The 24741-nt window shown below is 39.6% G+C and overlaps 3 protein-coding genes across 6 annotated transcripts; 2 read left to right on the top strand and 1 right to left on the bottom strand.

The window, feature by feature from the left end:
* The first annotated feature begins 816 nt into the window (after nt 1-816).
* LOC135344489 (uncharacterized) lies at nt 817-23712 on the top strand. Of its 4 annotated transcripts, XM_064541722.1 has the most exons (10): nt 16625-16726; nt 16855-16903; nt 17510-17887; nt 17937-18211; nt 18265-18353; nt 18416-18635; nt 18690-19127; nt 19189-19287; nt 19515-19566; nt 23384-23712. In XM_064541722.1, exons 4-10 carry the CDS (start codon nt 18136-18138, stop codon nt 23595-23597), a joined length of 1188 nt encoding a protein of 395 aa, XP_064397792.1. In that variant the 5' UTR covers nt 16625-16726; nt 16855-16903; nt 17510-17887; nt 17937-18135; the 3' UTR covers nt 23598-23712. The 4 variants fall into 4 exon arrangements, with proteins under 4 accessions (XP_064397779.1, XP_064397773.1, XP_064397792.1 ...); XM_064541709.1 differs by lacking the exons at nt 16625-16726; nt 16855-16903; nt 17510-17887; nt 17937-18211 and adding exons at nt 817-862; nt 1147-1522; nt 1575-1850; XM_064541703.1 differs by lacking the exons at nt 16625-16726; nt 16855-16903; nt 17510-17887; nt 17937-18211 and adding exons at nt 825-862; nt 1147-1522; nt 1575-1850 and having other exon boundaries at nt 18265-18356.
* Nucleotides 2037-5329, top strand: LOC135342749 (uncharacterized). The gene is made up of 6 exons (XM_064539597.1): nt 2037-2274; nt 2399-2770; nt 2832-2930; nt 3019-3031; nt 3174-3200; nt 5020-5329. The coding sequence occupies exons 1-6, from the start codon at nt 2037-2039 to the stop codon at nt 5231-5233; spliced, it is 963 nt and encodes a 320-aa protein (XP_064395667.1). The 3' UTR covers nt 5234-5329.
* Nucleotides 8166-11921, bottom strand: LOC135344346 (uncharacterized). Its single transcript, XM_064541530.1, has 10 exons — nt 11670-11921; nt 11583-11622; nt 11151-11510; nt 10424-10711; nt 10282-10367; nt 9981-10209; nt 9427-9915; nt 8856-8978; nt 8709-8801; nt 8166-8564 (listed from the first exon to the last, which is right to left on the bottom strand). Exons 1-10 carry the CDS (start codon nt 11688-11690, stop codon nt 8341-8343), a joined length of 1953 nt encoding a protein of 650 aa, XP_064397600.1. The 5' UTR covers nt 11691-11921; the 3' UTR covers nt 8166-8340.
* Nucleotides 23713-24741: the final 1029 nt, after the last annotated feature.

Raw genomic sequence — 24741 nt, 5'->3', positions numbered from 1 at the left:
AGCATAATAACCATAATTTAGATTCATTGCTTCATATTCTAAGCAACCCTCTCCATTGTTATAATAACATTTCCTGTGTTTTTTGCAATTTGGCGTATACGTTTAAGCCAAGAGTTCATTAGGAAGAGTACGCAACTCCACTTAAAAACCGAAGGGGGCGTTTCTCCAATCTTACGTCACAACCACATGCTATTGTATAAACTGTGAAATCAAACTTGCAATGAATAACATAGTGATGATTGTGATAATTATCACCATTTACAACTGCCAGTAGTGAATAACATAGTTACTAATTTTATTCATTGCCTTTCCTGCTAGTTGCGGTTACTACAGCCAGTATCTGTGACGTAAGATTGGAGGAATGCTTTTTGTGTACAGTCTATTGGAGTTGCGTACTCTTCCTAATGAACTCTTGGTTTAAGCCTATAAACAACAGTCATAGGTGTTTTTGTAATGTAGCTACGAGGTACTAGTACAAGTACATGTGGTATGTGTTTATGTTTCATAATCATTGTTTACAATCATTTGTCATGGTTTTGTTATGAGGGAAAGGAATGTAAATGGTGTTGCAATAGTCAGGTCAAAGTCCAGTCCAGTAGTAGTATAGTACACTATACTAGCTGGTACAGTACAGTAACTTACTTTGCCTGGCCCTATGTTAGATCTAAATGTCGCAATGAGAGCAAAGGTAAAGGCCACTACTACCTCAGTACCTGGCCAATAAATAGTAACCTTGTATCTCAATCTATAGCTGGTAGAAGTATTAAATAATGTCAGTGCTTGAGATCTACTCGACTCACTCTTGTCAATTCACAGATCGTTGTTACCTGCTTAATACTGTTAGGGACTCTGCTTAAGTCAGGTAAGCTTGGACTTGACTCCATGTTTTAACTTGTGTTCAAGTTTCGTACGTCATAATTATATCTGCATGATCATCTATACCTATGATGTTTATCGCAGCAATACTTACAGAACATGAATTGTATTTTAAAACAAATAAACTCCTTTTTTGTGTACTGCATTCGAAAACGTATGGGCCCCCATTATTTCAAAGAAGAAGTAGAATAGTTTCTGCTGTAATAGGACCCTATTTAAGTGCTAACATGGCATATACTGTGATACAAGCTACTGTCACTGTAAATCTAGGTGATGGAGCCACTGACATCTTAGTCCCCCCCCACTCTTCCCAATGGAAGACAGTGTTTCTGCCCTGGTGATGTGGAGACCTACACATGTACTGTGGTCGGTGGAGCTGTTACAGTGTGGTTAGGAACTGCCTTTGACTGTCCCCCAACCAATTTGATACAATTACTTCATTCTCTGTACTCTGGAGGGATTGCTAATGGAGATTGTACAAGTGGAGCTATTATCGGTAATGGTACTTCAGTGGACACTAGTGGAGCAGGAACTTGCTACACATCACAACTGTCAGTTAATATCAGTGTCAACATGGATGGACAAACTGTTGTATGTACAAGAGATATCTCTACTCTGATTGGTACTGATTCATTGCGAGTAGCAGGTAAGCAGCATCATAGTGTGACAACGGTCTACTGACCTTTAACCCCCCACAGGTTCACCCCCACCCCCCACTAATGTGATAGTGACAGAGGTTGGTGTGTCCACATTCTCTATAACTTGGACGGAGCCAACCAGCAACTGTGGAACCTCCTTCTCATATGATGTCGTCTCTGACTGTGGAGGCTCTTGTTCAGTCAGTTCCAACACGTCAGGAATATGCTCTGGTTGGATTGCTCCACAGAGCTGCTCAGTTATGGTCAGGGCCAACTCTGACTTGTGTGGTGGTCAGACTGGAAGCTTCAGCGCTCCTGTAATGCTAAACTTAATGGGTGAGTAAGAGCTATAGGCAATGTGACTCATATACATTTCTCAATAGAACCATCTCCCCCTCCTGCTGGTGATGTCAGTGTGCTGGCAGTGTATTCTGGTGACCGCCTCGACTCTATCACTGTCACGTTCCCAACAGTGGTAAGTATCTCTCTAACTTGGTAGCATTCTTCAGTATAATTATTACCATGCCGCACATGCAGAGTCCTGTCGGGGTTGCTCCTGGTTTGTCTCCTGCAGTTACTTACTCTGTACGAACCATCGGTGGTCCACCAGTGGTTCTCACAGGCAACTGCAATGCTACCCTGTGTCAGTACCAGACTAATTTCCCTATTGATGATAATCGTCCCAGCAACCCCTTTACTGTGTCTGTTACCTTGTCCAATGGAATTGGAGGTGGTCAATCAGTGAATGCACCCTTTCAAGGTGAGTTTAATATTGTTCATCCATGCAGTTTAACTACTGAGTATTTTTTTGCAGTGCCAATCGCTATCTCTTCACTAGTGACTCTGACAGTTGTTGTAATAGATTCGAATGCTAAATGTGTCAGCTCATCTGTCCAGTGGTTTCCAAGGCTCGACCGGTTTGACAGTGACGTACGGAATAACGCCTAACTGTGATGCCAACACTGTGATGTCAGCTAATAATGGCATGGCTGGGGATACTCTGAAAGTTGTCCTGACATCTCTACAACCTAACTCAACTTATTGTTATTCCATTTACATGTACTTCAACCAAGGAGAACTATTATTTAAGGTGGTGGGAATGTTCCGCTCAGGTGATTTTGTTATACCACCAGACAATCCAAGTTTGGTTATAGTTGTCAGTATAAGTGCGGTTGTCCTCTCCTTTGCTATTGGAATTATTGTGGGAATATTGCTCACTCATTTTTGTGGGATATGTGTACAAGGAATTCGACGAAGTAAGTCAATTGTTAATCAACCCTATAGATTGGTGTATGTATTTGTATATGTTCATTGTAGGAAAGTGTGGCACTCTACTGTTGGTCATTCTTCTTATAATCGTGTTTGGCTTTGGAATTGGTATTCTCATTGGCTACTGCTGTGTGAAGAACAAGAAAGGTACGTTGTGTATACTGACACAATTGCTTGTCTGCATAGCTAATACTCTAGCTTAACTCTTAAGGAATTTTGTTTTTGGTTCTTATAGGGGTGCATAGAGGGTAGAATTTAGGGGTGAGGGTAGATAATCTTATTTACGCCTAGTAAACTATATATAGTCAGAGAGGTAAGCTGCTATATTACGATTTTATCATAATCCTCTTCACTGTATACTTATAGAAACTCAGAAGAAAAAGTATGAAGATCAGTCGAAGATGAAGATCCAAAGGGGTGAGTTAGTGAGAGTGAGTCTTGAGACCAGTGCATGATTTTATAGTCTTGAGCCAGACTCTTCCCCCATGTCTGACCAACCAAATTGTTAGAGCCACATTTTTCTGGTTATACAGAACTGCAGATTCTCTGTATTCCTGTCTGGGGATAGTGCTGTGCTTGAATATAGCCAGAGTAGTGTCATACAGGGGGAAGCTGGCTCAAACCCCCCCCCCCCCCCAATTTGCTACAGTAGCGGTAAAAAAAAGTACCCGTTCCGTTTACGTAGTACGTTCGAAGCGTTTCCGTTTTGACACCGTATCAAAAGCGTTGAATTTACCGTACCGTTGCTAATTACCGTTGCACGTTGCGAGTACGTTTTAGAAAAGTTTTAGAAAACGAACAAAAAGACAATCCTAGTACTGTCGTAGTTAGACTAGTTACTTAGCTATACTATGGCTATGTCTAGCTGTAGTCTAGCTCTAGATCTACAACAAAGACATAAAACGCACCATTCACAGGTTCTTTAACTTTCTCATCAAAAAGGATGCAGTCTCTATGAAGTTTTATCTCAAGGTTAGAAAACGCTAGCTAGCTAGCTATAATATCTAACAGCTAACTGCTGCAAAAGTTCTAGCTAGCAAGCTGCGTGCAGAGCTGCATGGGTGTGGCCGAAGGAAAATTTAACAACGGTTAAAAAAACACAACGGTATGTAGCGTAGCTTGAGCATACTTTTAGCGTTTATTTTGCAACGTACCAGCGTACTAAGGACGTACTACGTAAACGGAACGGGTACTTTTTTTTCCCGCTACTGTACTGAGCATAGCCAGCTATATATTATGCTCACAAGGTATATTGAAAATACAGTTGAAATCTTCTGATAACTTTTAGACCCCCCCCCCCTACTTTAAAATCCTGTATGACACCCTGAATATAATTTATATAGTTAGGCCATGCACTCGAATGAGGGTTTATACTTTAATCAGAGACTTCTGTGAATTGTATGTGTTCGCTGGATCATTATTCAATACCATGAATATCATTCGATTCATCGATGAATTTCATATAACAACCACAAAAACATTCACGGCGGGAAACTACGGTCTGTATCATTTGCAGTGACCTTGTTATATCAGCTTTATTGATTGTTATGCCAGAGATAAGGCATTAGAAACAAAAGTACCCTTGAATGAACATCTGCTCTTCCCTGCGGTTCAATTGAGGCTGTCTTAAGCAGCCTTATCTGTAATGAGAGTGGCTTTGCGAGGTAGCCAAGCTGATGCATACTTCTGCACATCACTAGCAAATGTGCTCATTCTGTGCAGCTTACTTCTAGTTAAAGATCTATACCTATTTCAGAAGTTATCCTGCACGCTTGCACGTTATAGCAATAAAATACCCACTTTGAAGCATGTCTACTGGGTGTGGTCAGTCATTAGCTAGTACCAGACATGGCTCACAGAATAGGTGTGTTATAAATTGCTGAGGGGATGATGTCTCGAGGAAACATAATTATTTCGAGCAAGTTACCCGGCAAACAATAGGAGATAGTTTTCGGGGCCTCTGTGTAGAACTAATGGTAAATAATCACGTGCACCACTTCTGTTTTCAATCTCTCTCTTCCTTTATCTATGGTTAACTAAGTACTTGTGAGTGTCCTCACTGTCCTGTGTGTGGTGTTCAATGTATACAGTCAGCTGTTATTTATCTCCATGTTTGTCAACAGAAGCCTTACTGATTAGACCATATTCCTGCCCACGCATTTGACTATACTTGTTTAAGCATTGTAATTCAACAACTTTTTGTTAGCATGTGATGATTGCCTTTGCATAATTGCAGGAGGTCTGAGAAATTAACTGGAACTGAAATGAGTTCACCGCCACCTGTGATATACGAAGAGATATTAGACTCCCTGGCTCAAGAAAACATTGCGTACAGCCATGTTCAACAATTACAAGCTCCACTTGAACGGAGAGGACCAGTATACGAGGACATTAAACCAGACCCCCACACTCAGGGAAACCTCGCTTATGGACACGTGCAGTTTCATTAGCTCCAAGCGGCATACAATGAATTATGGTGTTTTAGAGTAAAATTAGTGTCAGTTTTTTTTTATCCTCCCTGTGTATATTCATGCACTATATAGTAATTATTATCACTACAAGCTAGTTCATAGGTATCAAACTCTAGTCTTAAAAATGTACACAAATTGCGACTGAGTACAGATATAAACGTTACATTTGTGGGTCTCGAACACCTGCACAGGACAATATTAGGAAAAGTGTGTACCTTCACGGCCTTGGCTTTAGTGAACAAATGTAGCACCTAGAATATTGTGTTCGACCTAATGCCCAGTGTGCATACCGTGTAACTGGGGGGTATATTATATTTGGAGAATAAGCCATTTGAACCAACTTGGCGCTTTTTAATTTGGCGTCTCAGGCGTGGCTATAGTACAGCATTGACGCGGGTGTCCACTGGAAAACTTTAATTTGGCGATTTAAAATTTCGTAAAATTTGCCAAATTAAAACACCCACCAAATTTTTCGGTTCTACAATAATGTGGTAGATTTAGGATATGATAAGACCTTCCCTTCATCTGTTTTCTTAGAATTGTAATTTTTAACTCATGACTCGTAATCATTGCTCCCTTTATTGATTCAGCGATTTTCAGTATAATTTGCCAAATCGCCAAATTAAAACATTCGTCAAATTTTCTCAGTATCCCTTTCGCTATGTGTGGTAGCAGAGTCTGCATGGAAGGCATTCAACGTCTTACATTTTGTATATACATCTGTAAATAAATTATTACAGCATTTACCTTTTGAAGACCACTATTGCAATGTATACACATCGATCTATAATCTCAAGTGTTGTTGAACCAAATTCCCCCATGCAGCCATGCACTGTGTAATTATGTAATAGGTATAACTGCATGCTGCCCAAAAATTAGTGTATATAGATGATGATTACATATTGGGAGCGGTTTCCTTACGACCTGGGGCTCAAAGTTCTGAATTTAAATAGCAGAAAAGAATTAACGTGCATACTGCATGGCTTTCCTCGTTCGATCAGGAATTTGCTATGCATGCGTGGCGTATGTTTATGGTTGCATTAATTTTCTTATGAAAGCTAACATTCAAGTTTACTTAGGAAGTGTATAATTATTGTTGTCTGAATAACATGATAAACATGAAGGGTTTTATAGTTACGTGTTTTCATAAATTCTTGCGGCCAAACTTCAAAGGTGACCGAATTAATGAGAATTTACAACATAAGAATTTGTGTATTCACGCAAGACACCTGGAGCTTACATCACTACACCAATAAACTATGACTGGATCATCATTTAAGTATAATATCATCACACTCTCTTTGTACCGGTGTATTAGGTAAAGATCATTAATGTTTAAAAGCTGTTATTGAGGTGTCATTAATCAGTGCTAACGGAATCTGTCTCCTACAAACAAGCTGAAGATTAAAAAAAAAGGCAAAGAAGCCTATATTTTAACTGTCATCGATTAATCATTTTGGTGAGTATGTAAAATACCGTATATATCGGGTTATTAAAAAGTGCGTTAATTCTACATTACTGAGCTGTAGAACACAAAACATTAAATTTAAGAAAGAGCGGCAAAATCAGTTATTAGATTTGAGGCACTGAGGCACCGCTATATTTAGCCGCGACTATTTTCTGAAATGCATGCAGTCACCTCGCTATATATTGCGGCCAAACTTCAAGGGTGACCAAATTAACAACATAAGAATTTGTGTATTCACGCAAGACACCTGGAGCTGACATCACTACACCAATAAACTATGACTGGATCATCATTTAAATATAATATCATCACACTCTCCTTGTACCAGGTAAAGATTGTTAATGTTTAAAAGTTGTTATTGAGGTGTCATTAATCAGTCATAATGTTACGGAATCTGTCTCCTACAAACGAGCTGAAGATTTTAAAAAAAGGCAAAGAGCCTATATTTTAACTGTCATCGATTTATCAATTGGTGAGTATGTGTCCAAATATAATACCGTATATATCGGGTTATTTTTGAGGCACAACATTTTTGCGGATTGCCCAATTTTAAACATTTCGAGGATTTTATTTTCGAGGATAGACGTTCAAATGGCCACACCCCTACAGTAGAGAGGTACCGGATGTATTTTCGAGGCACTAAATTTTCGTCAATCCTCGAAAATAACCAGCTATACCGTAATCACACAAATAATTAACTAGAGTCTAGGTATCTTGTGTCTACAGTAGAACCACTCGTGAGGAAAGGCTAACTACGATATAACGCGGTCAGTTCAAATTAAGGTCATACACATGCGCAATGAGGGATTCCAGACAATAGTGAAGCCAGTTACCGGACAGATAGCCACTTTCTTTATGATTACTTGCATGTTAGCATTTGTTTAGTGTGTATAATTTTATGTTTGCATTCAGTAGTTTTGACTGCATAGTAGATGGTATATTCAATACTAACAATCACATCGCAGTGTATATGTTTCAATAGTGATTATCTTTACCTGCTATTGACTCAATATTGAGTCATCAAATGTCACAGAGAGCACACGAAGTTACTAAAATCGACGCACGTAGTAAAGCCCCGCCCGTGTTTTGGCGTACCCCTCACCCAAACTTATATGGGGGGAATCTTAAGGGTTGGTTCAGCACCCTTGAGACATCATTTGCATGTATAGCCGAGGGTGTATACGCTACAGTTTGGTACCAACCTCATCATATCCTGACAAGTGTACGTTGTCCTGCAGTTTCAAGAGGCTATCGAAAACATTAAGAAATCCCTGCACTTTCCGGCCATTATGTAGAAAAGGGGAGGGGTTTCACTAAACGGTATTGGGTGTGGCTAAATTAGGTTACCAATGGGGAAAAAAGGGTCCAAAATTGAGGTCAGTGCATGGGTGACAGCTTGTTGCAGAAATGTGCATGTGAATCGGGCTAGGTATATAGCAGAGATTGAAATTTTAGCGAGAATCATTTGGCAGGTAAATGGTTAAGCTCTCCACTCAAACACTTAAAATATGCAAAGTAAGAATTCATGAATTGTACAGACTGCTAAAAACGTGTAAACAAGAAAATTAAAGTCATCAAAAACAATGGACAGTAATCAAAGGACTCACAGTTTATGAAACTAATTGAATTGCACATGTCCATAAGCAACGTTCCCCTGAGTGTGGGGGTCTGGTTTAATGTCCTCGTATATTGGTCTTCTTGGGTCAGCTGACTGTTGAACACGGTCATAAATGAGGTTGCGCTGAGTGTGGGGGTCTGGTATGTCTTCTAGTTCTTCGTATATCGTAACTGGCAGACTGAGTCCTGTTTCAGCGGGAACTGTGTCCGACTTCGATTTGTAATCTATATGATTGTACGTTTACAGTGCATGATGTTTCAAAAGGAAGTACATGCATAAGCATGCACATGTCAGCATGCATCAGTGATACAATATCGTTTGTAAGCATCCACCTCCTACTACCTAGGAGCAAAAACTGTTCTTTTTACCTTGTTTACAGCAACAAATGTAAAAGAGCACCCCGACACCAAAACAGAACAAGAAGACAAGGAGAATAATCACCAAAGTTGCCCAACATTTCTCTGAAAATAAATATGAGAGTTATAGTTCCGAACTATAAATTTAAATTCACTTACTTTCTACAAGTCCGTTGAGAAGAGAGGGCAGGCATCGAGCTGTTAGTAATCCACAGACAATTCCAATTGCACAAGCTAGTGCCAGTATTATAAGAATAATCACCACAATCAGCCAAACAGCCACTGCAGAAAAGTGTAAATACATGTACAATGCTCAATGATCCGTAATAATAAAGGTGCCATCACAAATAAAACAGGGTTTTTATACACACATGTATTATGTTATACCTATACCGTATAGCGGGTAATTTTCGGGGGACAAAATATTTGTGGTTCAGCAATATTGAGATATTTCGTGGGTAATATTTTCGTGGTTGCTGTTTGCACTTGCAGGTAAAGGTAGGCAAGGTCGTTTCATTCGTGGGTAAAATATTCGTGGTCAGACCTCCAACCACGAAAACCACGAATATTTTGCCCCACGAAAATTACACGCTATACGGTAGCTTTAGGTGGTGCTTCATTTAGAGTAATGGGCACATTCAAATTGCAGCAATAAATAGCTTGGAGGCACACAATTAGAGCTACCAAAAAATAGACTGTTCTAGCGCTAAGATTAATACATGCAACTTACATGTGCATGATCTCAATCCATCTGTTTCCCAAGTTCCATCAATGCATGTGATTTGAGGTAAACCAATCAAATCATAGATAGCCGAGGTGCAGCTCAGAGTAGCAGTGGTGATGTGAGACACAGTGCCATTAGTAACTTCCCCGTCCAGCTGCATAGACACTCCACTGCCCATGACTGACGAGAGGGCACTCACAGGGCATGTGTTAAAGTTGAGATTAGTCTGAGTATCAATTATTATCCCATTATACATCAGAGTTGCACGATAACAAAGGTTAGTGGATGAAGCCACGGGTGCACAAGCCGACCGAGGCATCAGTTGTATGGTGGATATGCTGAAATCTGACAGAACCAAGTCTCGACAAACACCATTTCCTTGTTCAAACCGAACGATGAAGTTCCCACTTGGCTCAGAAGCACAGTTTTGACCGAGAGAGAAGGTGAGGCAATTCATTGTTTCCAGCGTACTCTCATCAACAACAAATGGAGTAACTACAGGGTAGAGTATATACAGTTAACATAACAGAAGTTCTCATCACAAGATTTTTAAAGCTTACCAACAACTCCTTCAGATACTTGACTGCTGGGTCCAGCTGCATTAGTCACAGTCACAGTGAAAGTGTACACATCATTCTCCACTGTGTTCATCCCTGAGAGCTGGTACATGTAGGATGAATCAGGAACAAATACTGCACTGTCATTACGCCCGGCTAAAGTGTAGGTTATGATCGGTGTATCAATTGGGGGAGGAGTCAACTGAACTGCTGGGTCAAAGCTGGTCTGCACCTGCATGTGACGTATATAATTTATGAATAATTAGACAGTTCTACTATTTCATGTAAGTAATCATTCACTTACTCCCTCCATCGCACTCCATGACCCACTGATTGGCAATGACGGATTGGAACAGACAACGGATCCAGTGGGTTGAGTCAGTACAAGGGCTGAGAAAAAGTATTAATTATAAATTAAAAAATATCAACTTTGGTGTTCCACTCACATGCTATGTTGAACACCACAGGAACGACAGTGATGCTGTTCAGCACTCCTGGACACACAGCACTGGTAGCCACTACACTGACAGTGTGAGACCCAGTGTAGCTTAATCCAGTCACAGTGATGTTGTTGTCGGTCACTTCCACTGTGCCACTGCCTCCAACCACACCGGCAGAAATAGCGACCTCTGTCCTAAACCTTCCGCTACTGCTGACCAAGAGTCTGAATCGTCCGGTAGTTGAGTCGCCCACTGAATATTCCATACTGTCAACAGTTGGAGTGGAAGGAGGACCTGGGTGACAAAAGGAAGTATTACTGATTCCGTTTGATGCACCATTTCGTGTACGAGTATAGCAGGAAATGTTTGTGAGGTGCAAAATGTCACAATTTTTTCGAGGGCAGTTAACGAAAAAAATTAAAACTAGGAGAAACTCCAAAAAGCTGTTGGTGAGTAGCATTAAAACGCATATAATAATTACAATTACACACAACAAACGTGAAAATTTCTTCTGAGGGTTCTTGAGCACTATAATTATGGTATCAGCAGCACATGAAGGAGAGTAAGCAACTACTATACAGCCCATACAAACCCATTGTTGTCTGACTCTGTCCGGGGTTTATACCCTCGAAATATACCCGCTATACGGTGTATAGTAGTTGCTTACTATCCTTAATGTACTCCTGATAATGTACACGAAAATTACTCGCTATACGATAGAATAGTATCTCACCAATAACTTGTATAGTTAAGTTCCCAGCTTGAGGATCAGATGTAGAACCACCAGCATAACAAGTCACCACAGTACCATTCAGTGACTCAGTGACTGCCAATATAAGAGTAGACATCCTTGTGGGTTGATTCATAGCACTGACCATATTAATGGTTGAATTTCCACACAGAGCAATGCTTGGGTTGGTAGTGTGGGGAGCAATGGCAGTACACTCTATGGGAGCACCAATTTCCCAACGAGTCAGATCGCTAGTGCTGTCATGAGAACAGGTGAGGCTGACGGTAGTGCCTGGACACAATTGGAGGGCCCCATCAATCACAGTGCCACCACCGCTACTGACTGCTAAACTGCTCACAGCATCTGCATCACAACTGATTTAAACTATTATATGTACCTTGCTTCTGGACTTTTACCAGTTAGTAATTAACTTACTTGTGCCTTTTTGGTGAAGGTTCAACACAACCAAGAAAATCTGGGAGAAAACAAAACTTAACACAGAGCTTTTGTTACATCTCTTACATATGAAGGTACAATCCTCATTCTTCCAGTAGATCACAAGGTGCTTGTCTCAGTTGTAGAAGATTATTGATGTGAGATTTAGCTATGTAAACATTGGGTACACAAGAATGTTCTGAGTCAGCATAAACAAATTCAATTTCATGATGATACTTTCAGTTCTGTAATTCCACACAACCTAGAAGTGAGAAAAAATCACTTACTTCTTGTTTTGTCCCAGTAGCACAGAATGATGGCAAAGATGATCATCACTATGAATAGAACTATTGAGCAGTCGCTGCATGCATACATGCATGTACATGTAAAATACATCAAGTTGTTCTATCGTCCCCCATGCAGTCTATACATTCTTACAAAGTGAGAGCAGAAATCATACCCCAGCAAAAAATAATTCCAGAATTTACTTGGTGTTTAATTGGAATAAAATTAAAATTATTTTGTGAACTTGGCGCTTCTATTAGAGTGGCGCTGTGATTATAAGACTGTATTTGCATTTCAATGCCAAGAAACCACACCCACCCGAAGTCCTGGTGTCGCATATTTAGAGGGTCGCATCTAATTGGAGGTAGGTTACTCTACTATCCTTGATTTTTGGCCACTTAAATTACATTGTTTCTTACGGCTTGGAATCAAGGCTATGGTTTGACCTCTATTTAGGACGTTACATAAAAAAATAATTGTCAATGCAGCACACTACTTTTAGAGGTCAGAAAATGGGAAAAGATCGAGGGTGTCGCATATTTGGCCAATGGAGGGTCGCTTTAAATCGATGCAAAATTTCCCTCTATATAGACGTCTACAGTAGTTCACTCTTACTTTTGGTATTGATGACTTGAGACTTCTGCTCTCCTTTGGAGCTCAAAGTGCAAAGGACAGCACGATCTGAAGAATTTTCTAAGGACTTGATCTCAAAAGAAATAGAAGAGCAGCTGCAACTGCATTGCAGAAAAATTAATCATGTGATCCAGAGCCTCCCCTTGCCATGTGTGCGCACACACACAAATGCAGTCTTCTTCTCTGCAACTCGACTCTTAGACTGCCAGTAGACTGTTCTGATCCCAAACAACAGCATGTGCTAAAGGTTAGCCAGTTTTTAGATCTATTCAGTAGAACATGGCATAGGCTGTAATATGCAATCACCCAAATTCACAAGTCCCCATTTGTTAATTTATGGAACTAGATCTATCAAGCTAGATCTAGTGGACTCCACCCCAGGCCCGCCGTGTGTTTATATATCTATGCCCCCAGCCCTGTTTGTGTGTTGTATCCCCATAGCAGCATCGAAACATGTCTATTAAACTGCTCAGACATAATTCATCTATAAATTCTCAATGCAGTCGCAGCGCAGTTGGCTGTGATTTATAGGATGCCTTACACAAGAGTAACTTGAAACTGCCTTATATTCTTGTTATATCAAATTGTGTAAATTTTAATTTTGTGGATTTGTTGTTGTCGATCTAATTTTTATAGTAGATTGTATAATACAGTACTTTTCAAGTAGGTTGAATCATTCAAAGTTGAATGTTGAAGTGAGTACTCACACCACTAAACCACAAAGCTGATACAACTGTAAGTGGCTGTCACAGCCTGTCAGTGTGATGATGCCCATGCATGATAATACACAGCACTGACTACATGTGTGGGTGTTCATCTAGATGCATATTCAAATGACTTGAGGTGCAGAGTGTTGCTAGTTGCTACACAAACCAAGTAAGAGAAATATGTACATCAGCAAAAGTACTGTAAAAGAATAGAGCATTTGTTCGGGAGAAGTGGAGATGTCGAGCCAAAGTAGCAAAGGCATGCATGGTCCTCATCCTATGTTGAATCTGTAACAGTGCTACAGATACTCTTTGTGAAAATCTAGGCACTTACTTAGGAGAAGTTCAAGCCAAAGATACACATACATTTGTACATGAAGCTTGTGGGTAGATCATAATCATGATCAGCTTTGTTTTGTGGTTTAGTGGAGTGAGTACTCACTTCAACATTCAACTTTGAATGATTCAACCTACTTGAAAAGTACTGTAAATAATAATTATTGTAGAACTATTATGTTGTACAGTAGACTTTCGCTAATCTGGCTCTCTGAAGTACGTTCACCTCAATATATGGTCGTTTTGTTTGCTAGTTTGATCATTACTGCAAAACTCGCCCTGAAATGCGGCCACTCGCTATTCTGTGTAATGGTCAGTTCTGTCTGCCCCAAACTAGGTTTTTAATTTTATACGTTTATTATGGCCGGATATGACGTTTTGGGTGTGGTTTGGAAGACTTAAATAGAGAGAATAATTAATCGAGAGAGAGAGAACTACATATTATTCAAGGCAGGACTGTTTTTTAGCCGTGGCTATTTTCTGAAATGCAGCCACCTCGCTATTGCAGCCAAACTGCACTGTCTCAAGGGTGACCAGATTAACAAGAGTCCTCTGTATATTCAACGATCTGCCCTGTACAGTTCTTGTAATTGTGTTGTTATAAGTACATACATAGTGTGTGAAATCCAGTTTTACAGTGTAGTAACCATGCATAAATTGTGAGATAATCACGTATCAATTTTTACAGTGTATATTCATGTATCCTACAATAAAATTACCGTACCTGCCCAAAAATACGCCCCCTCCGTATTTTCTGATGATGTATGATATACTAGCTGCTATACTAGTCTGAGCTGTACTGAGAGCTTATAATCAATGTCACCGCAACAGTAATTCATTATGTTCCGGACTACAGGGAAGCACTCTCTTCAATGGCTGTTCAGTACAACGGGTGAAAACCTCATTTAACTAATTCCTTCTAGCAGACAATGTGCTAGCTAGCACTGCTTTTACATGAGGAAACTAATGGGAAAGCGTATACAATAACTTGGTGTTGAAACTTTCTGTCTGTTTCTGAAACTGAAAAAGACATCGACCATGCAGAACTAGAAAACTTACGAGTCAGAAAACAGTATATACACGTGCAGTACGTGAGATTATTTACACCCCGTGCTCACTATTATTACACCAGCACCAGATTTACTCAGTATATAGAAGGGGTTTTTGGAATTATTTACGTCCCTGTTTTAACAGTGCATGCAAGATCAATTAAGGATAACTATAAATTATAGCTCAAAAGAGGTAGAAATTCTATATGGTATATATATAAAGTGCGCATGTGAAGACGATTGACTTAGCCCTATAGATAAAAATATAGTGAGGCTCACTTCAGTATAGGACTTATAGGGTACAAGCGGGTATTATATGAGACATCTAAATTTTTTCTTTACCCCCCTGTATTGCAGTAATTTTGAGGGAGCTAAATTTTGTTTACACCCTCCCTGAATTGTTTACGCCCCTGTTTTAACAGTGCAAGGGAATAGTGTTAAATTATTAATAAATTATCAAGGATAACTCTATAGCTCAGAGGAGTTAGAAATTCTAGATGATGGTCTGGTGCCTCCTTCACAAGGCCTGTGGCCTGGAGTCGAGGCTATAGTGTATAAAGTGTGCATGTGAAGACGATGGACACAAACAATTTAGCCCAATTATGGATGAAAATAGTGAGGCTCACTTTCAATATTAGGACTTACATCAAAGTAGAGCAAATGCACAATAATTATACTGTATAACACGTAAATTTCGTGGGGTAAAAAATTTATTATTTTCTTCATGAGCAAGCTAAACGAAATTTTACCCACCAAAACGTATAGGTGTGGTTTATCCGGAACGCATGCAATACAGTGCATGTAAGGAAGCAAACCAAAATTTGTGCTCACAAAAATCACCACTGTTCCAAGTTCAACGAATTTTTTACCCCACGAAAATTACCTGCTAAACTACCAGTAGTGCCTGGACATCCATGTTGTTCTGCATTCTCCAAAACTAGGGTTTGGCCACGGTAGATTATGCTGGCATAATTTTGAGCATAATAGGGCATTTTTTTGGGTGAGAATTATGCTGGCACACTAGGCACCTTTATAAGAATAATAGGCAGGTTTTGAATACTGGTCAGTACGAATTGTTTATAGGCCTGACGGAAGTACTGGTGGCTACAGACTACTTATCTCCTTGGCATTCTATATTATAGTGTTATAGAGATAGAGTCATGTGGCCATGCATTATTTATAATAGTTTGATGTTACTTGTGCAACGACACGGGGTCTGGAGGAATAATGTGGGAATAATAGGCAATTTGAAAAGAATAATAGGCTGTTAACTTGAGCATAAAAGAATAGCAATATCTCGAGCATAATCCACCAATCCCTATCCAAAACTCCAGCTACACAGTCACAAAATAATTTATAGTATTATATCAGCTACGTATAAATTGTCTGTTTACTCTTAAGCCAGAACATCGATAATTTGCAATAATTATATAAGCCTCCAGTAAAGCTCAACGAGGTCTTTTTGTCTTACAATTTTTACGTGGCATCTTCACCACGATTTCAATTTCTATCTTGAGACAGTGGGGCATTCGTTACTTGCCAACAATTAATTGGCTATTGATTGCGCTACATTATCACGATCAGATTTACCGCGGCCATTTAATTGTTTTGAGGGGGCGTTTCTCCAATCTTACGTTGCAACTACATGCTGTTGTATAAACTGTGAAATCAAACTTGCAATGAATAACATAGTGATGATTGTGATAATTATCACTAATGTTATTTATTTACAACTGCCAGTAGGAAAGGCAATGAATAACATAGTTACTATCATTGCCTTTCCTGCTAGTTGCGGTTACTACAGCCAGTATCTGTGACGTAAGATTGGAGGAATGCTTTTTGTGTACAGTCTATTGGAGTTGCGTACTCTTCCTAATGAACTCTTGGTTTAAGCCTATAAACAACAGTCGTAGGTGTTTTTGTACATATGTGGTATGTGTTTATGTTTCATAATCATTGTTTACACTGAATCATTTGTCATGGTTTTGTTATGAGGGAAAGGAATGTAAATGGTGTTGCAATAGTCGAGTCAGGTCAAAGTCCAGTCCAGTAGTAGACTATACTAGCTGGTACAGTACAGTAACTTACTTTGCCTGGCCCTATGTTAGATCTAAATGTCGCAATGAGAGCAAAGGTAAAGACCACTACTACCTCAGTACCTGGCCAATAAATAGTAACCTTGTATCTCGATCTATAGCTGGTAGAAGTATTAAATAATGTCAGTGCTTGAGATCTACTCGACTCACTCTTGTCAATTCACAGATCGTTGTTACCTGCTTAATACTGTTAGGGACTCTGCTTATTAAGTCAGGTAAGCTTGGACTCCATGTTTATTTGTTGTGTGCATGTGTGTTCAAGTTTCGTACGTCACAATTATATCTGCATGGTCATACCAAGGGCGTATACAGAGAAGAGGGCATGCAACTCACTATGTGCCGTACGTACTCATCCGACTTCGTATCAGAGACCGGATATACTAAAAATAGAATCCAGTATACGGACGTGAACAAGTGGGCGGTGTTATTTACGAGTTCTAATTATGGGCGTGTACCAGAGCTAGCTGCCTTTGCTAGCTAGCCAGTATTACAGGGCAGTATTATTTTAGAGAAGTGTCATGACCAGTCCTAGTCCATCCAGGGCGTTTTTGTGGGCACTTCTAAAATAGCTCAATACGAAGTCAGATGATTCTGAGAATAGGGTGAGTTGCATGCCCTCTTCTCTGTATACGCCATTGGTCATACCTATGATATTTGTCCTACATAGCAATTACTTATAGAAAATGAATTGCAAATAAACTCCTTTTTGTGTACTGCATTCGAAAATGTATGGGCCACCTTATTTCAAAGAAGTACGATATTATTAGTTAAGTGTGATAAAAACAGTGGAGACGGATTATGAGACTGTCATAAATCTGTAGGTGATGGAGCCACAGACATCTTAGTCCCACCCACTCTTCCCAATGGAAGACAGTGTTTCTGCCCTGGTGATGTAGAGACCTACACATGTAATGTGGTCGGTGGAGGTATTACAGTGTGGTCAGGAACTGCCTTTGACTGTTCTGGATCCAACAATGCAATAGTATTAGGTCATGCTCTATTCTCTGGAGGGACTGCTGTAGGAGATTGTACAAGTGGAGCTATTATCGGTAGTGGTACTTCAGTTGACACTAGTGGAGCAGAACCTTGCTACACATCAGAACTGTCAGTCACTATCAGTGCCAACATGGATGGACAAACTATAGGGTGTACAAGAGATATCACTGCTATGATTGGCACTGATTCCTTGCGAGTAGCAGGTAAACAGCATCACAGTGTGACAACAGTCTAAACCTTTAACCCCCACAGGTCCACCCCCACCACCCACTAACGTGACGGTGACAGAGGTTGGTGTGTCCACATTCACTGTAACTTGGACAGAGCCAACCAGAACTGTGGAACCTCCTTCTCATATGATGTCGTCTCAGATTGTGGAGGCTCTTGTTCAGTCAGTTCCAGTACGTCAGGAGTTTGTTCTGGTTGGACTGCTCCACAGAGCTGCTCAGTTATGGTCAGGGCCAACTCTGACTTGTGTGGTGGTCAGGCTGGAAGCTTCAGCACTCTTGTAATGCTAAACTTAATGGGTGAGTGAGAGCTATAGGGTGAGTGTGGCATTGTAACTCACATTTCTCCATAGAACCATCTCCCCCTGCTGCTGGTGATGTCAGTGTGCTGGCAGTGTATTCTGATGACAGCCTCGACTCTATCATGGTCGCATTTCCAACAGTGGTAAGCAATTGTCTCTGCATTTGTCGGTATGTTACAAACACTTTTCCATGCACATGCAGAGTCCTGTCGAGGTTGCTCCTGGTTTTTCTCCTGCAGTTACTTACTCTGTACGAATCGTCAGTGATCCGCAAATGGTTCTCACAGGCAACTGCAATGCTACCCTGTGCCAGTACCTGACTAACTTCACTAGTGATAATCCTCCCAGCAATAATTTCACTGTGACTATTACCGTGTCCAATGGAATTGGAGGTGGTCAATCAGTGATAACATCCTCCCAGCGTGAGTTTCATATTGTCCATCCATGCAGTTTAACTACTGACTATTTTTTTGCAGTGCCATTCAATATATTATCTTCATTAGCGACTCTGACAGTTGTTGTAATAGACTCCAATGCTAATGTGACTGCTAATCTGTCCAGTGGTTTCCGAGGCTCGACCGGTTTGACAGTGACCTACGGAATAACGCCTAACACTGATGCCAACACTGTGATGTCAGCTAATAACGGCATGGCTGGGGATACTCTGGAAGTTATCTTGACATCTCTACAACCTAATTTAACTTATTGTTATTCCATTTACTTGACCCAAGGAGTACTGTTATTTAAGGTGGTGGGAGTGTTTCGCTCAGGTTATTTTGTTATACCACCAGACAATCCAAGTTTGGTTATAGTTGTCAGTATAAGTGCGGTTGTCCTCTCCTTTGCTATTGGAATTATTGTGGGAATATTGCTCACTCATTTTTGTGGGATATGTGTACAAGGAATTCGACGAAGTAAGTCAATTGTTAATCAACCCTATAGATTGGTGCATGTACTTGTATATGTTCATTGTAGGAAAGTGTGGCACTCTACTGTTGGTCATTCTTCTTATAATCGTGTTTGGCTTTGGAATTGGTATTCTCATTGGCTACTGCTGTGTGAAGAACAAGAAAGGTACGTTGTGTATACTGATACAATTGCTGGTCTGCATAGCTAATACTCTAGCTTAACTCTTAAGGAATTTTGTTTTTGGTTCTTATAGGGGTGCATATATAGAGGGTAGAATTTAGGGGTGAGGGTAGATAATCTTATTTACGCCTAGTAAACTATATAATTATAGTCAGAGAGGTAAGCTGCTATATTACAATTTTATCATAATCCTCTTCACTGTATACTTATAGAAACTCAGAAGAAAAAGTATGAAGGATCAGTCGAAGATGAAGATCCAAAGGGGTGAGTTAGTGAGAGGGAGTCTTGAGACCAGTGCGTGATTTTATAGTCTTGAGCTAGACTCTTCCCCCATGTCTGACCAACCAAATTGTTAGAGCAACATTTTTTGATTATACAGAACTGCAGATTCTCTGTATTCCTGTCTGGGGATAGTGCTGTGCTTGAATATAGCCAGAGTAATGTCATACAGGGGGAAGCTGGCTCAAACCCCCCCCCCCAATTTGCTACAGTAGCGGTAAAAAAAAGTACCCGTTCCGTTTACGTAGTACGTTCGAAGCGTTTCCGTTTTGACACCGTATCAAAAGCGTTGAATTTACCGTACTGTTGCTAATTACCGTTGCACGTTGCAAGTACGTTTAGAAAAGTTTTAGAAAACTAACAAAAAGACAATCCTAGTACTGTCGTAGCTAGACTAGTTACTTAGCTATACTATGGCCATGTCTAGCTGTAAGTCTAGCTCTTGATCTACAACAAAGACATAAAACGCACCATTCACAGGTTCTTTAACTTTCTCATTAAAAAGGATGCAGTCTCTATGGAGTCCTATCTCAAGGTTAGAAAACGCTAGCTAGCTAGCTAACAGCTAACTGCTGCAAAAGTTCTAGCTAGCTAGCTGCGTGCAGAGCTGCATGGGTGTGGCCGAAGAAAAAATTTAACAACGGTTGAAAAAACACAACGGTATGTAGCGTAGCTTGAGCGTACTTTTAGCGTTTATTTTGCAACGTACCAGCGTACTACGGACGTACTACGTAAACGGAACGGTTACTTTTTTTTTACCGCTACTGTACTGAGCATAGCCAGCTATATATTATGCTAACAAGGTATATTCAGTTGAAATCTTCTGGTAACTTTTAGACCCCCCCCCTACTTTAAAATCCTGTATGACATCCTGAATATAATTTATATAGTTAGGCCATGCACTCCAAATGAGGGTGTATACTTTAATTAGAGACTTCTGTGAATTGTATGTGTTCGCTGGATCATTATTCAATACCATGAATATCATTCGATTTCATCATAATTATAACAACCACAAAAACATTCACCGCGGGAAACTACGGTCTGTCTCATTTGCAGTGGCCTTGTTATATCAGCTTTATTGATTGTTATGCCAGAGATAAGGCATTAGAAACAAAAGTACCTTTGAATGAACATCTGCTCTTACCTGCGGTTCAATTGAGGCTGTCTTAAGCAGCCTTATCTGTAATGAGAGTGGCTTTGCGAGGTAGCCAAGCTGATGCATACTTCTGCACATCACTAGCAAATGTGCTCATTCTGTGCAGCTTACTTCTAGTTTTTTTTATTTTTTTTTATTTTTTTTATTTTTTTTATTTATAATAATTCTGCAAAATGCATGGATACACTAGTAGCATCAAACTAAAAAAAACATTTGCAATGTGAACGTTGCTAGGATTGCCAGGAAAAGAAAAGCGCGAAAAAGCGAAGAAACAAGAAATTCGGCGAGTGCATAACTCCAATCCGTTACAACTTCATTCACATGTACTGTTTCAATTTTTTTTCGTTTTGTGCTTTTCCTGGCCAATCCTTCAGTAAATTTTTATCATATAATTATAGTGAATTTTTTGCAAGCTATATAATGTTTGTGATGTTTTCCCTTACAGTGTTAAGCAAACATGCAAGTGTTGGATGTGTGGGTGGATGATTGTGAATTCAGTTATTCGGGGTTCATTTTTTACCCAACTTGTATTTTGATTCTAAAATCATTATCAACAGTAGGCCACTCGACTGTACATGTTCATGGCGTTGTAACGGATTGGAGTTATGCACTCGCCGAATTTCTTGTTTCTTCGCTTTTTCGCGCTTTTCTTTTCCTGGCAATCCTAGCAACGTTCACATTGCAAATGTTTTTTTAGTTTGATTCCCTTTCTTTTTCAGTACAGCAGTATTTTTATACTCTTCAATAATGAAATGTAAAATGCCTAAGAGGAATGTCAAGAAGCAAGAGAAGTTCAAGAAGAGAAGAGAAGACAGGCCATGCAGACTGAACCAATAATTCTTATTACAGTGTTCATTTATCTATGCATGTTAAATACTAGAGTGTATACTTCAAAGTGCAAAAACATGGAGGCCTATGGTAGATCTAGCCAGTAGCATACCTGAGTTGAGAATGGAGAGAAGTTGGAGAAAAGGACTAGGGACTGTTTGTGTATACATGTACCGATCGATGTCACAGCCGGTTAGCATATTATGCTAACCTAATGTGTGCCCTGTATATAATATTATTTACAATAGCGAGTACAAATTAAAAATAAAGACTAATATTATACTAATGCAAGTGACAGAGTACATTTCTCTTAAATGACAAAATCGATGTACTTTCCTGCAGCTCCAGTGGTAATTCATTCCATACAGATATTGCTTTTGGGAAAAAAGAGTTCGCATATGCATTTGTTCTGCAAATTGGTCTTTCAAACTGTATATTTTTTGTGCTTCTTAAATTGAGAGGGCATACTCTTCTTTCCAGTGGTGGATCAGGGAATTTAAAGTTCCCATTTATTACCTGGTAAAGGTATGATAGTTTCAGGTACAATCTTCTTGTGGAAAGGGACGGTAGGTCCACAGTATCTAATAGGGAGTCGTAGTCCCTATTCCAAAGTTTTGTGCAGATTTTAAGGGCAAACTTTTGTACTTTTTCTATTTTGTGAGAATTTGTTTTTTGGTGTGGATCCCAAACAGGGGCAGCATATTCCAGTTTTGATCTCACAAGTGAGATGTAGAGTTGTCTTAAACATTCTAGTGACGAGTGGCCATAGAACTGTCGGTAAATTATACCAACCTGCTTGCAGGCATTTCTGCACATTCCTTCTATGTGTTTTGACCATGAGAGGTCGTGAGAGATCCACACTCCAAGGTACTTGTAGTGGTCAACTTTAAGTAGGGGACGTCCACTGATATTGAGACACATGTTGGGAAGTGGTGGGCTGAATTTTCTTGATATAGTCATGTATTTACACTTGCTTTGGTTAAACAAGAGTACATTTCTTTCAGACCATGCTTGGAGTTGATCAATATCTCCTTGCAATTTTAGATAATCTTCAGGAGATTGAATAGGATGGTAAAGAAGAAGATCATCAGCATAGAGCAAGAGACTTCCTTCATTTTGATGTAGATCGATGTCATTTATATAGATTAGGAAAAGAAGAGGTCCCAGCACCGAACCCTGGGGAACTCCTGACACAACCTCCGAGATATTAATTTTGATGACTTTCCATTTATTATGACATATTGTGATCTATTCCTGAGGTAGCTTGCTACCCAAGATACCAGATGGGGATCTAGGTTCAGATTGGTTAGTTAAAGATCTATACCTATTTCAGAAGTTATCCTGCACGCTTACACGTTATAGCAATAAATACCCTAAATAGCACTTTGAAGCGTGTCTACTGGGTGTGGTCAGTCATTAGCTAGTACCACACATGGCTCACAGAATAGGTGTGTTATAAATTGCTGAGGGGATAATGTCTCGAGGAAACATAATTATTTCGAGCAAGTTACCCGGCAAACAATAGGAGATAGTTTTCGAGGCCTCTGTGTAGAACTAATGTTAAATGATCACGTGCACCACTTCTGTTTTCAATCTCTATCTATGGTTAACTAAGTACTTGTGAGTGTTCTCACTGTCCTGTGCGTGGTGTTCAATGTATACAGTCAACTGTTATTTATCTCCATGTTTGTCAACAGAAGCCTTACTGATTAGACCATAATTATTCCTGCCCACGCATTTGACTATACTTGTTTAAGCATTGTAATTCAATAACTTTTTTGTTAGCATGTGATGATTGCCTTTGCATAATTGCAGGAGGTCTGAGAAATTAACTGGAACTGAAATGAGTTCACCGCCACCTGTGATATACGAAGAGATATTAGACCCCCTGGCTCAAGAAAACATTGCGTACAGCCATGTTCAACAATTACAAGCTCCACTTGAACAGAGAGGACCAGTATACGAGGACATTAAACCAGACCCCCACACTCAGGGAAACCTCGCTTATGGACACGTGCAGTTTCATTAGCTCCAAGCGTCATACAATGAATTATGGTGTTTTAGAGTAAAAATAATTAGTTATGTTTTTTTTTATCCTCCCTGTGTATATTCATGCACTATATATTATTATCACTACAAGCTAGTTCATAGGTATAAAACTCTATAGTCTTAAAATGTACACAAATTGCGAGTACAGATATAAACGTTACATTTGTGGGTCTCAAACACCTGCACAGGGCAATATTAGGAAGGAGTGAACCTTCACGGCCTTGGCTTTAGTGAACAAATGTTGTACCTAATTACCAAGAATATTGTGATGCCCAGTGTGTATACCGTGTAACTGGCGGGTATATTATTATTATATTTGGAGAATAACCCATTTGAACCAACTTGGCGCTTTTTAATTTGGCGTCTCAGGCGTGGCTATATAGTACAGCAATGACAATGTCCACTTAATTTGGCGATTTAAAATTTCAGTAAAATTTGTCAAATTTTTCGGTTCTACAATAATGTGGTTTAAACTCGTGGCTCGTAATCATTGCTCCCTTCATTTCAGAATAGCATGATCATCATTATAAAGAATTACCGTTGTTTGATATCACAGCAGTATCAGCATAGAAGTGAATTAAATGCCTCAAATTATATACACATGTACACAGTTGGCTAGCTATATCAATCAAAGTGCAAGCTTCTAAGTTTGCTGGCTTGCTGTTTTTCGGGCCATGTTGACAATTACAATCTGCTTCCAATAAATTTTATGTTAGAGTTATCCAGGTATATAGAATTACACAGACAGACATACAGTAAACATAATTATGTAAAGCTCTTTTGATTGCATGGCTCTGCACCAGTTATAGCAAGAAATTAAGAATTTTAGTCATGCACTGCAGAGGTCCGTCCATTAGGATCATTATACTCCTCCACCATGCCGCCGTTGTCATTGGTTGCCTACACACCACATGCAGCGGCTGCATGCGCTAATTATTGAATTGTGCAATTGCTTGTCCATGCATGGATCAGTATTATACATGTACATGTGCATGCATGCATGTATGTTCTACAGATTATAATCTTGCATGTATATACGTTGTACAGTAGACATTTCACATGTATGAGTCGAGTCAACACATTAATTTGTAGGGTGTCGTCAGTGTAATGGTGTCTCAGGAGTA

Source organism: Halichondria panicea, chromosome 1 (genome assembly GCF_963675165.1).
Source record: "Halichondria panicea chromosome 1, odHalPani1.1, whole genome shotgun sequence".
NCBI lineage: Eukaryota > Metazoa > Porifera > Demospongiae > Suberitida > Halichondriidae > Halichondria > Halichondria panicea.
This window is presented reverse-complemented; position numbering and strand designations above follow the sequence as displayed.